Source organism: Aquarana catesbeiana, linkage group LG01 (genome assembly GCF_042186555.1).
Source record: "Aquarana catesbeiana isolate 2022-GZ linkage group LG01, ASM4218655v1, whole genome shotgun sequence".
NCBI lineage: Eukaryota > Metazoa > Chordata > Amphibia > Anura > Ranidae > Aquarana > Aquarana catesbeiana.
The window spans coordinates 573,503,707-573,515,995 of NC_133324.1; the positions used below are offsets into that span (position 1 = coordinate 573,503,707).

Consider the following 12,289-nt stretch of genomic DNA (forward strand, 5'->3'; position numbering starts at 1 on the left):
GGTATATAAAAAAAAAATAAATAGTGTCATACTCCATACTTGGCCCTATTCACTAAACATCCCCAAAACACTTTTCACCAAACAAATCAATCAGTGATTATATAAAAAAAAAAAAAATTAATGTAGTTATCACCGTGTCATACAGTTAATATATTGGTGTCTATATTGGTATGTTTTAATACCTTTAATGCGTTAAGTGTATTGTGAAAAACAAAAAAACAAAAACAAAAAACAAAAACAAAAAAAACACCCCGATACCCCCACCGCTTCCCTGCCCCTAGCACTCCACCTTTATTTGGAAAAAAAAAAGAGAGACAAAAAATTTAATAAGACCCCCACATACCTCCCCCCCCCTCCCTTCTCCCCCCCCCATCCTCAATCCACCCAACCCACCCCCCAGGTGCAGCACATATCCATCCTAAAACATACCCGAAGTGCACTCAAACCTCTAAAAAAAGAAAAAAGAAAAAAAAAGGAAAAAAAGAACACATTTGGTTCCCTACCCACCCCACCCCCACCCAGCGGGGGGAGAAAAAAAAAACAAAAGAACAAAAAACACAGAAACCCTCTCCAATCCACAAAAAGAGATAGGGAGAGAGATAGCATAAAATCAACAAGTAGAGGGGACCCATAATAACAGCAACTCACGTCCCTTTGTCAGGAGTTTTCTCCGCCCCTCATGAGGGCCCAGACTTAGGGAGGATTTTAAAAAAGAAAAAAAGGGAGGGGAGAGGGGGGAAAAATCTGGGGGAAAAAAAAAAATATATAACAGTCCAGACAAGAGATACCTTTCCAGCAGTCCCTGATTTTAAAAAAAAACAATTCTTAGAACCCAAACCACCGTTATTCTACATTTTCCTCTCAGTTCCTTCTTCTCTGCCACTTCTGCTGTTGGTTATATCCCCCCATAGTCTCAATTGGAATATCGACCCAGTCAGGAACCTCGACTACTTCTGAACCCAGGAACGTGAATAAGTTTGGCAGTTGTTCTGGAACAAATAGGTTGAAGACCCGTTCCTCTCTTTTTATAATTAGGGATAGCGGGTAGCCCCATCTATATGTAGCTCCCTTTGCTCGTATTTGTTCCAGTAACGGCCTCAATAACTGTCGTCTCGCCTTCGTCTGCCAGCAAAGGTCGGGGAAGACCTGTACCTCCTGATCCTCAAATTCCATTGCCCCTTTCTGCCATGCTGCTCTCATTATGTCATCTTTTATTTTGAAGAAATGCACACAGCATAAAACATCCCTAGGTGCCCCCTGTTCTGGAATGTACCCTGCCGGGCTCCTATGCACTAGGTCCAGCTCAATGTATGCGTCTGGGGGGTTCTCCAGATATTTATTAAAAATAGCAATTGCTGTCTTTCTTAGGTCAGGTGTCTTTATGACTTCTGAGATCCCTTTGATACGCACATTATTTCTTCTGCTTCTATTCTCAGAATCTTCAGCGTGCAGTTGTAATGCTATCAATTTTTGGTGCTGTATCTCTAACTTTCTCTCGAGCAGATCAATACGGGTGTCAGCCGTAGACTGAAGTGTCTCACAGCTAAGCAGTCTCTTATCCATTAGTTCTACCTTAGAGCACACTTCACTCATTTCCTCCCTCACAGTCGCTTTCAAGTCACTTATCAGGGCTTGTATGTCTTCTTTAGTCGGGAGAGCCCGTATAAGCTGTCTAATGTCTGGCTTACTACCACATTCCTGTGTAGTCAACACCCCTATGTTTAGTGGGCATACCTGAGCCTCAGCGGTGGTTACGGTCTGCGGACAAATAGGAGAGCGTACTTCCACTGATTCTGTCAGTTCCATTCGAGTGTTACTCATGGATCTGCTTGTGGTGGCTGACTCCTTCATCACCGCTAGATGCCTTTGAGAGGCCCGTACCGCTCGCTGTGATATAGCGCTGGCCTCTGCTGGCATAACAGCCTCTCTCTTCGCTGTGAGGTACCTTGTAATAGGCGAGTGACTAGGTGTATCTGTTGCCCCAGTACCTTTACCTCGTCCCGGCATGAGTTCACGGCGTCTCTTGGTCTAACCGCTCACGTTCTCCTGCAAGCGCGCTCTACTGCATTACACGGCCCCTCACTCCCTCATGCTCAGGCCACACTCCCCCTTCCGGTGAGAGAGAGTGATCTTTTCCCCAATTCCTGAGACATTAAGGGTATCATCTCCATATCATCTTTGTTTCGACATCTCCCTCTCCTTGTTTCTAACAACAAACTGCATTAAGGTCAAGTGTGACGTCTAAAGCAACAAAAATCAATGGAAGCGCAATAAAGGTGTTAGACATGAAAAATACATGAGCTTAGATTGATTTAAAAATAAGTCAGAGGACTAGAAGGTAACAGCTCAAAATAAAACCCATTAACCTCACTTTGTGGAAGTTTTTTACTACTTTTTATGATCGTGAATAAAAATGAAATGTATTTTTTTACAGATTGTGGATAAAACAGCATCATTCATCTGAATTCAACTGAGGGAAGATATCAGTTATGCTAGCCAATCACAGACTGTAAATATAATACACTACAACTGCTGAGCAGGCACTTTTTCATGTGATATCAAGCTTGGTTTTCTGGCATAGATTATTAGTGTACCAGGCTGCTGCTGAATCCAACACGAGTGACACATTATTCATGTCAGAAGCGATGCACAGCTTTTCTATGACAGTTAATACTCCATAGCTTCCAATTGTCCCTGATTTCAAGGGACTGTCCCTGATTTGTAATAAAGTTCTTCTGTCCCTCTTTCCCTCTAATTTGTCCCTCATCTTGGTCTGATCTATATAGCTGTATATAAAATGCTCTATTTATCTTTCACAAAGTATTTCTCAGTGCTAAACCTTTCATCCAAATTTCTAAATTGCTGAATTTGTAAATTTCAAAAGCCAGTATAAAGGAATAGTAGTGGTTAAAAAAAGGCACTTATGGGTTTAACTAATCATTTTTTTTTGTATAATTCTCCTTTAAGTGGGCATGGCAGGGGGTGTGTCCTATGCCTACATACTTTTGCTAACAGGTGTCCCTCGTTCCCATCTCAAAAAGTTGGTGGAACCATCATCCTGGCCACAAATGAAAAGTTTGGACAAGAGTGTGAAAAACAAGAAACTGTTCCTTTTCCTCAAAGCCCTGGTTTCATTTCTCTGCTGTGTTGCAAGTGCCACTTTATGCAAGGGTAAATTGGGTGAATTGCTACTCCTAACAACAAGACAGATCATACACAATATTTCTACAAATAAATGGAAATAATATTTTACACAATTCTACATAATTAGTAATACTACTAAAATCCCAGCAGTTAATTTGCATCCATTAGTTTAACATTTAACACAAGTTTAAGCTTTTTTAGCTTTATTGACATTTGTGCATATCCAAACCATGGGCCACAGCACAACTGGAATTTTAACAGGTCCTAATAGAAAATAATTACACCAAAGCAGCACCATAAAGTACTTTCTTTAGTGCTGCATGTAATTAGTGATATGGTATGCCTCAGTGTTGGCATGTTAACTATGGGCAGCCGGGTGCCACTGCGCATGTGTGAGCCATGCTGCACATTTTAAATGGTCCCACAGTCTTTTAGGGCCTGTGATATGTCCCAGAAGAATTCAGGGAGGGAGGGGGAAATTATAACTTCTGCTCAGAAGTAGGAGTGGGTACCTACCAAAACCAGGTACCTGCTCCCCCCCAAAAAAAAAAAAATGTGAAATGTCAAAGAGGAGTGGGGTGAGGAGACATTAAAGCGAAACTTCCTCTTTTGGTGGAGTTCTTTTGGGTGAAGAACTATTTTAAAAATGTATTATGCCCACTTTCTAACTCCTATAGTAACTACCTGAAGGAGGAAGATCTGTAAACTTACGGATTTCTCACAGCTCTCCAGTCCTGTCATGTGATCTCCCCAGTGACCAGCTTCTGTGTAGAAGAGAGAGCGCTGACAACGGATGGAATGTTTGGGCACTGATGTCACCCATAGGCTTTTTATTGGGCATCCTTGGTCTGCTGTCTCTACCTCTCTCCTGAAGCTGGCCGCTGGTAGCCGGATCATATGACTGGACTGGAACACCCTGAGAATAGGCAAGTATAAGCATCTTCATTATACAGGGTAGTTAGTATAGGTGTTGGAAGAGGGGGGCAGTTTTAAGCTTAGTTCTAGCCTGGAGGTCTACTTTAAGGCTAGGTTTTTCAGTACAGTAGAGGCTCCTATATAACTGTGGAAGATTGAAGGTAAGGCTGGAATTCAGCTTGAAGGGATCAATGGGTTTTAAATGGCTTCTGAGGGTTAAAAAAAAGCTTCTTCCAACTATCCTGAATCCTAAACTTTCAAGCACCCCAGTCACCTTTTCTTCTCCCCCGGAATCCCTACCCATATCAATTTTGCTGTTCTTCAGCCCTCACCCAGTGGTGGGTGGACCCCCATAATACAGGGAGCAGAGCTGACATTCTATGCATTAGTACACTGTCAGTGAAGCATGCTGTTGTAACTCCCCTATTGGCGAGAGGCCCATGATACAGGGAGTCATTCTACCTGGAAGACCTAGTACATCTTGTGGTTAAATAATTTCTGTGGGGAAAAGTTCTGCATTAAATGTGAGTATTGCAGGCTTAAGGTTTTTGAGCAAGTTTCATTCTTCATCCAATATGAGGCTGCTATGCAAGTATTAGTTGCTTCAGATTACAGAATTAAAGTTCAATCATTTAAAAGAGGGGTACACCCCCTCCCCCTCTTCCAGCAGAGACTGGACATCTGTTTTAGTCTGTGACACATACTGCCAACAATAATGCACTGAAAACAGAGTGTCATGGATGCTCATAATAAATGTTTACTGTGAAACAAAGTTCTCATACAAATACATTAAAAATATAATAAAAAAATATAAAATATTGGTTAAAAAAAATCCACATTTTAAAGATGACCAAAAACAGTTATAGTAACCCTTCAAATGAGTCTCAGATACACTCCCTACTTATATAATCAAATAAGCCATTACAAATGGTGAACAAACTGTGTCATGATATATATATTAAGATCTAGCAAGTTTGTATGTAACATCCATCTGGTTTTATTTTTACAGCTCCTCATGGGAATATTTCGATTGGGTTTTCTTTCCATATACTTGTCAGAATCTATGTTGGATGGATTTGCAACAGGTGCCTCACTGACAATTTTAACAGCACAAGTAAAATATCTCCTTGGAATAAAAATCCCACGCAGTCCAGGTATAGGGATGTTAGTAATAACATGGATTAACATATTTAAAAATATTCACCATGCTAATTTTTGCGATGTGATCACAAGTGCCATATGTATAGCAGCATTAGTGGCTGCCAAAGAGCTTGGGGATCGTTACAAAGACAAAATAAAGATCCCCCTGCCAACTGAACTAGTTGTCATTGTAGTTGCCACACTTGTGTCACACTACTGCAATCTCAATGAACTCTATGGTTCTAGTGTTTCAGGCGTAATCCCAACCGGATTTATACCACCAAAAGTACCTGAATTAAGTCTAGTGAGCAAAATAGCAGTGGATGCTATTCCTCTTGCAGTTGTTAGTTTTGCGTTCACAATATCTCTGTCTGAAATGTTTGCCAAGAAGTATGCGTATACAGTGGAAGCTAACCAGGAGATGTTTGCCATTGGCTTCTGCAATATAATCCCATCATTTTTCCACTGCTTTGCCACCAGTGCAGCTCTTGCTAAGACACTTGTTAAGACTTCAACAGGATGCAAAACACAAGTTTCCAGTGTTGTTAGTGCCATTGTGGTTCTATTGGTTTTGCTTTTCTTTGCCCCATTATTTTACTCACTACAAAAGTGTGTCTTGGCCTGTATAATAATTGTCAGCTTACGTGGTGCCCTCAGAAAATTTAGAGATTTACCAGCTCTATGGAAGCTAAGCAAAACAGATGGAGTTATCTGGATTGTCACCGTGGCTGCTTCAGCTCTGATCAGTACAGAAATGGGCCTCATGGTAGGATTGATCTTTTCAATGTTATCTGTTATCGTGCGCACTCAGATACCACATACAGCCATGCTCAGCCAGATAAAGGACACTGTCTTTTATGAAGATGGAAATAAATACGAGAACCTTTCACCCATACCCAGAATTAAAATATTCAGATTTGAAGCTCCCCTCTACTATGCAAACAAAGGCTACTTTCTCCGGTCTGTGTACAAAATGGCTGGCATGGATCCTGGTCTTGAAATAATCAGAAGGAAGAAAATAGAAAAGAAGCATAAGAAACGAAAACAGGTACAAGATGAAAAAAGCATGGATAACAGCGACGGCAATGATATTCATATACAGCTTGTAAATCACAATAGTGACTTGAAAACAATTATTCTTGATTGCTCCTCAATAAGTTTTTTAGACACATCTGGCCTCAATGCCTTAAAGGGATTGCTGAAGGATTACAAAGAAGTACAGATCGATGTTCTACTGGCTTGCTGCAACACTTCTGTTATCGATGCCCTTAGCAGAGGAAGTTACTTTGGGAAACAAAACAAGGACATTCGTAGAATGCTCTTTCACAGCATGCATGATGCTGTTCAGTTTGCAAGCGAGAAAGAGCTGACTATAACAGATTCCACTGTTTAAAAGCTGAAAAACTTTTCTAACCACTTTGGAGTCAAAGTATCGACTTAAAAGTATTGACAGTGAGACAGCTCAAAACAGCTCTGTCTCAAAAAATTAGCAGGGGCTCCCCACAGGAAGCCTTTCTTGGGCAAAGAGGGACTTGGAAAGCCTTAGGTCTCTGCTAGCTGTCACTGTGTTCCTGTCATATAAAGGTAAAACAACCCATTCATTTTAAAATGACCCATCAGCACAGGGTAATTTGAATGTAAAACATACCTTTGAAAAGAAGCCTGCTAAACTTATCTTCCCAACTGTCTTTTTTTTAAAGCCACTGCTTCACTGCTCAGGTATTTGACTGGTCCAGATTGCACTGAGTAGTAAAGTACTGGCTTTTCACCAAAGGGAGGCACTGTAAAGGTAAGTGTATGTAGTCATCTTTTGAAGGTATACTTACATACACTGTGCTGACCTCACCTGTAAAGCTTAATTATGTTAATAACAGATTTCCTTTTAGTTTCTATGTATTTAGAAAGTAAATAGAATCTCTCCATTAAAGACACAGGGAGCCTTTAAAGCCTTTTTATGTGTAGAGCAGGGAAAGATTGGAACCCCCTTTCAGGTTTTTATGTTTGTATATGCCACTACTTGGTACAGTCCACTTCCTTCTTGCTTGGTCACTAGGATAGGAAAGAAAGTAAGGGAAAAATCCTGTGACAGGGACAGGGAGGAAAAAAAATGAAAAAATATTCCTAATCTTTTCTCACTCTTTCCATAATTAAAGTAAAATGTGGCTGGGGTTCTACTTTAAAGTTGTTCTCCAATTGTGTTACACTAAACTCTACAAAAAGGTGTGTTACAACAATATGTAAAATACTAGAAGTAAACTAATCTAGCACTTTCTGTTTATTTAGATTTTGGCATGTAATGTTCTTCCAAAAGTTACTGACAATTTGTCATTAAAGTGCTGTAAATAAAGAGATATTTTTAAAGATGCTGTACAACAAAATTAGTGCAATATTTAGTAGTTTCTTTTTTTTGAGCAGATAAAAAAGATCATTTTAAAAGTGCACCATGTATAAGAAATACATTATTGCAAGAGTATTAAAATAATATATAAATCTAGCCAAGATGTGTACTGATTTAAAGTGCAGAGGCACAATGGAGAGGCAGTTGTCACACTATAACAGGAAGTGTCCATACAAGGACCTACAGGGCAAGATTACCAGGTAATAATTTAATCAAATCTTAAGGTTTAAAAAGACTGAAAAAACAACTTTTGGGATTACACCAACATGCTATAGCTAACATTACATTTTAGGTAATGGGTTTAGGTCTGCTTTAAGCAGACCACTGGTCAGGGCAAATATCCTGTATCCTGGTACTGAATTACATTTATTAAATTCTAGTAGGTTTATATCTGGATCATGCTACCAACTGCAATTGTTTGCGAACACACTAGTACAAGGTCCCTTCATTAAAAAAAAAAAAAAGTGACAGTTATCTTCAGCTGAGTCCAATGAAATTAGGAAATTTCAGTCACATGGCTGAAAATAAAGATCTTTATTCTTTTGTGAATTGAGTTTAATGTATCTGAATACAGAAAAAGTTAATAGATATTCTTTTAAAGATTCCTTTAAATTATTTACCACAGAATTTTGTACATTTATTTTTGTACAAGGAGATTCATTTATACTGTGAATAAAATGTACGCACAGATTTAATCATGTGTATTTTTTTACTGACCCTCTTCTTAGATTTGTTTGGGCATGCAGTTCCTTTTTACTGCATGCAAGTGTTATGTACCTTTTGGATGTATTTTATACTGTCTGTGAAAAGCCACTTTGAACTAAATTTTGACTTACAGAATGTAGGTCACACTTACAAAAACACAGCATGCAAAACTTTCTTCCACTGCCTTTCAATGCATCCAATTCAAAGGAACATGAACTCCTAGCAAGTACATGCTTCTGCTTAAACTAGAGAAGACACAGACATACAAGTAGGTACATTTTGTTAAAGTAAAAAAAGAGGGTTTTTCTCCTCTTCGGGCAGTCCCCCACCAACGCTGTTAGATTCTCCTGGTGCCTCCTTAGCAAGCCAGGTGCTAAGGAGGCACCACTGTACATGTGCTCCTGATCTGGGCTGTGTGCATCCATTGACAACACACATCACCAGCAAGCCTATGTGTCTAATGTGAGACCAGGAAGTGAAGGGAGCGGTGCTGGAGCAATGACAAAAGTCAGATAAGTGTTTAGGCATGGGGGTGGGCAGAACAAGCAGTAGAGCATTTTTTTAACTTAATGCAGTGAATGCATAATAACATTTATCGGGTTTTTATTGTTGTTTGGGTCTCTATTATTATTATGAGAACAGGAAATCTCTCTAGTGCAGGACATATAAAACAATAAAAACACTACTGTCTTGTGTAGACGGGCATTGATTCAGAACACTGCTTTTTGCAATAAAATAATCAAACACAATAATTTGCCTTACTTTGCCTGCAATTCAAAAGGATTTGCATCAAAAGAAACTCAAAGCAAAAGGTCAGATGCAGCCTCAGAACCTGAGGAGCCCGTATGCAGCAAAAATCACACATCTAAGCATTATTGTTCATATTTTTGCTCATATCTTTGCACTATTTTGCACTTTCAACATGCACAGTTTGGCATGTTTCTAGGGTCTCTGCACATATACAGCGTCACGATCCCTAAATTTAGTTTTACCCATTTCTTCACAGGGCGAATGAAGTAAAAAGGAAGTAAAGGGAAGTTGAAAGTAAGTGCAAGGAAAGTAAAGTTACTTTACAAAACTAAAATGGTATGCACACAACTAGAAGTCTAGGAAGAACTGGAGCTGCTGATACACAAGGAGGATTTTGACTTTGTGTGACAGCTGACATGACTGTCCAGCGGTACCCTGTGTATCGGAGGGACAAGGAAGATAGAAGAGGGGGGAGGGTTTGCCTGTATGTCAAGAATGATTTGCTATTGAACACGAGAGGTGACAAAGCTAATGAGGCAAGGGAGGATACAGCGCCCTCTGGCTGGAGCTTCAAAAGGGAAGAAAAAAAAAATGGGAAATTAATAGTGGGTGTATGCTACAAGCCCCCTAACCCGAAGGATGAATAGGAGTCTGACCTCCTGTCTCAGTCAGGAATGGCGGCAAGGCAGGGCAATGTTATTATAATGGGGTACTTCAATTATCCTGATACTGACTGGACAGATGGAACTGCCCACTCATTGAAAGCTGAGCACTTCTTAAATATCTTGCAGGACAGCGTCATGTGTCAATTCGTTGATGCGCCAACTAGAAATAATGCTCTGCTAAATCTATTAATTACAAAAACATAGATCATAAACATAAAAACATAGATCCAATTGCAGATGTGGAAATAAGGGATAACTTAGGAAACAGAGATCACAGAGTAATTACATTCAGCATAAATCATACAAAAAGGAGGCATGAGAGTAGTGCAAGAACATTTATTTGTAAAAGAGCCAACTTTTCTAAACTGCGCTCCATACTACATGATATTAAATTAGATCAAATTTTAAAAAATACAGGAAAAATGGGAAAGCTTATTAAATAACTGCATTAGCCAGTGCATTCCAAAGGGCAACAGACATAAAAGAGCTAATGTTAAAACTGGGTTTCTAAATTTTTGCATTAAAAGACATATATAAGAGAAAAAAAATGGCCTTTAAAAAATACAAGGCCAGCGGATCATTGTCAGTATTCCAACACTACAAGGAAAGCAATAAAAACATGTAAGACTTCAATATGGGCAGCTAAAATAGACCATGTGAGATACATAGTGGAGAAGAGGGGAAAAAATCCCCCCATAATTTTTAAATGTATTAATAATAAGAAGGCAAGGTCAGAGCATATTGGCCCAATAAAGGATGATTGGGGGAAGTTGGTTACAACTACTGAACAAATCTTTCTATTGTTTCCAAGAGCCCATAAGCAGCCCTTGCGAATCAATGAAAAGTGGCGCTGAATGACAGTGTTTATACTGTCTAATATACAGAAGGCTCTATAAGCTAAAGTGATCTAGTGCTGTAACAAAAAAATATATATGAGTCATACATGAAACAATCATAAAAAAATCAAGTAAAAATCGTGACAGTGCCTGTGGAGGTGTACCATACACAGAGCAATTTATATCACAAAATAGTAACAAAGGTGAAATATGAGTGATTTAGTCCATAAAGAATCCATAGACAGGACACCGTGAAGGAAATGTGCAGTATCTGGAAACAGTCCACCAATTCACTCAGTGTCAGTGATTTCTCTCCCCTCGAACTCAACACTCACCGGCTCAATATGCCTCACACTCTCGTGTTTTGGCAATAAGGCATGGGAATATAGTTGGTCAATTAAAGGTGAAAGATCCAGATTCCTTAATTTATCCAAGTGTCACCTCAATGCATAAAAAAAACTCAAAATAGTGTGATACCGTAAAACATATAAAATTTGTTCAACTTAAAACTTCAATCATTGCACTCACAAGAAAACCTCTTGGTTCAAGCCAAACTGACACTGCAGATCAAATCAAACTCAAATTCAATCCTCCTCTGTGAAACGCCCAGCACCACTGTGGAAATGAGGGCACGGCGGACCTCAAGGAACAGCGTTAGATAGGTTCTCACCCCGCTTCGCTGACACTCTGCTGGTGTGGATCTCCTGCTAGTACACAAGCCCAGGGGGCAGCTCCTCTGTCGCCTTCAAAAGCTCCCGCCGGTGCACGGAGATACACAGCCACGTCCCGTCCGTCACTAACTGTTACTGGTAGATGCCGTACAGCCACGCCCCTTTTTTTTTATGCATTGAGGTGACACTTGGATAAATTAAGGAATCTGGATCTTTCACCTTTAATTGACCAACTATATGCCCATGCCTTATTGCCAAAACACGAGAGTGTGTGGCATATTGAGCCGGTGAGTGTTGAGTTCGAGGGGAGAGAAATCACTGACACTGAGTGAATTGGTGGACTGTTTCCAGATACTGCACATTTCCTTCACGGTGTCCTGTCTATGGATTCTTTATGGACTAAATCACTCATATTTCACCTTTGTTACTATTTTGTGATATAAATTGCTCTGTGTATGGTACACCTCCACAGGCACTGTCACGATTTTTACTTGATTTTTTTATGATTGTTTCATGTATGACTCATATATATTTTTTTGTTACAGCACTAGATCACTTTAGCTTATAGAGCCTTCTGTATATTAGACAGTATAAACACTGTCATTCAGCGCCACTTTTCTTTGATTCGCAAGGGCCGCTTATGGGCTCTTGGAAACAATAGAAAGATTTGTTCAGTTTATACTTTTAAAGTGGCAGCTTTGTATTAATTCCATTAGGACGTTTGTTTACACTCCTTCTGTAGGGGGGTAGCACCCCTTTGTCTGGCATTTGAGCGTAGTGGTGAAAACTCGAGAAGGGCGTATTGGTTTGAGTTTTCACATTTGTCACATTGGTTACAACTACTGACAGGGAGAAGGCAACTGTATTAAATGCATTGTTCACCTCAGTTTTTACAAAGGAAAAGAAGGGGTAATAATAAACCAGATAGTATTGTTATTAACAGGACACAGAATGTACACTTGTGGCTAACAGAAGCCAGTGTACAAAAAGAATTGAAAAAAAATTAACTTAAATAAATCACCAGGACCAGATGGCTTACATACGAGAGTCCTCAAAGTACTTAGC

General features: G+C 39.6%; 2 protein-coding genes across 9 annotated transcripts in view; one reads left to right on the forward strand and one right to left on the reverse strand.

Moving 5' to 3' along the window:
* Positions 1 to 8,292, forward strand: part of SLC26A1 (solute carrier family 26 member 1) — a 98,653-nt gene extending 90,361 nt beyond the window's left edge. For all 5 annotated transcript variants that reach the window (XM_073597546.1, XM_073597556.1, XM_073597564.1 and 2 more), the window contains one exon: positions 5,069 to 8,292. In XM_073597546.1, the coding sequence (XP_073453647.1) occupies positions 5,069 to 6,592 (1,524 nt within the window). In that variant the 3' untranslated portion in view covers positions 6,593 to 8,292. The remainder of the gene's footprint in view (positions 1 to 5,068) is intronic.
* Positions 1 to 12,289, reverse strand: part of IDUA (alpha-L-iduronidase) — a 244,971-nt gene that overhangs the window by 208,284 nt on the left and 24,398 nt on the right. The window lies entirely within an intron of this gene.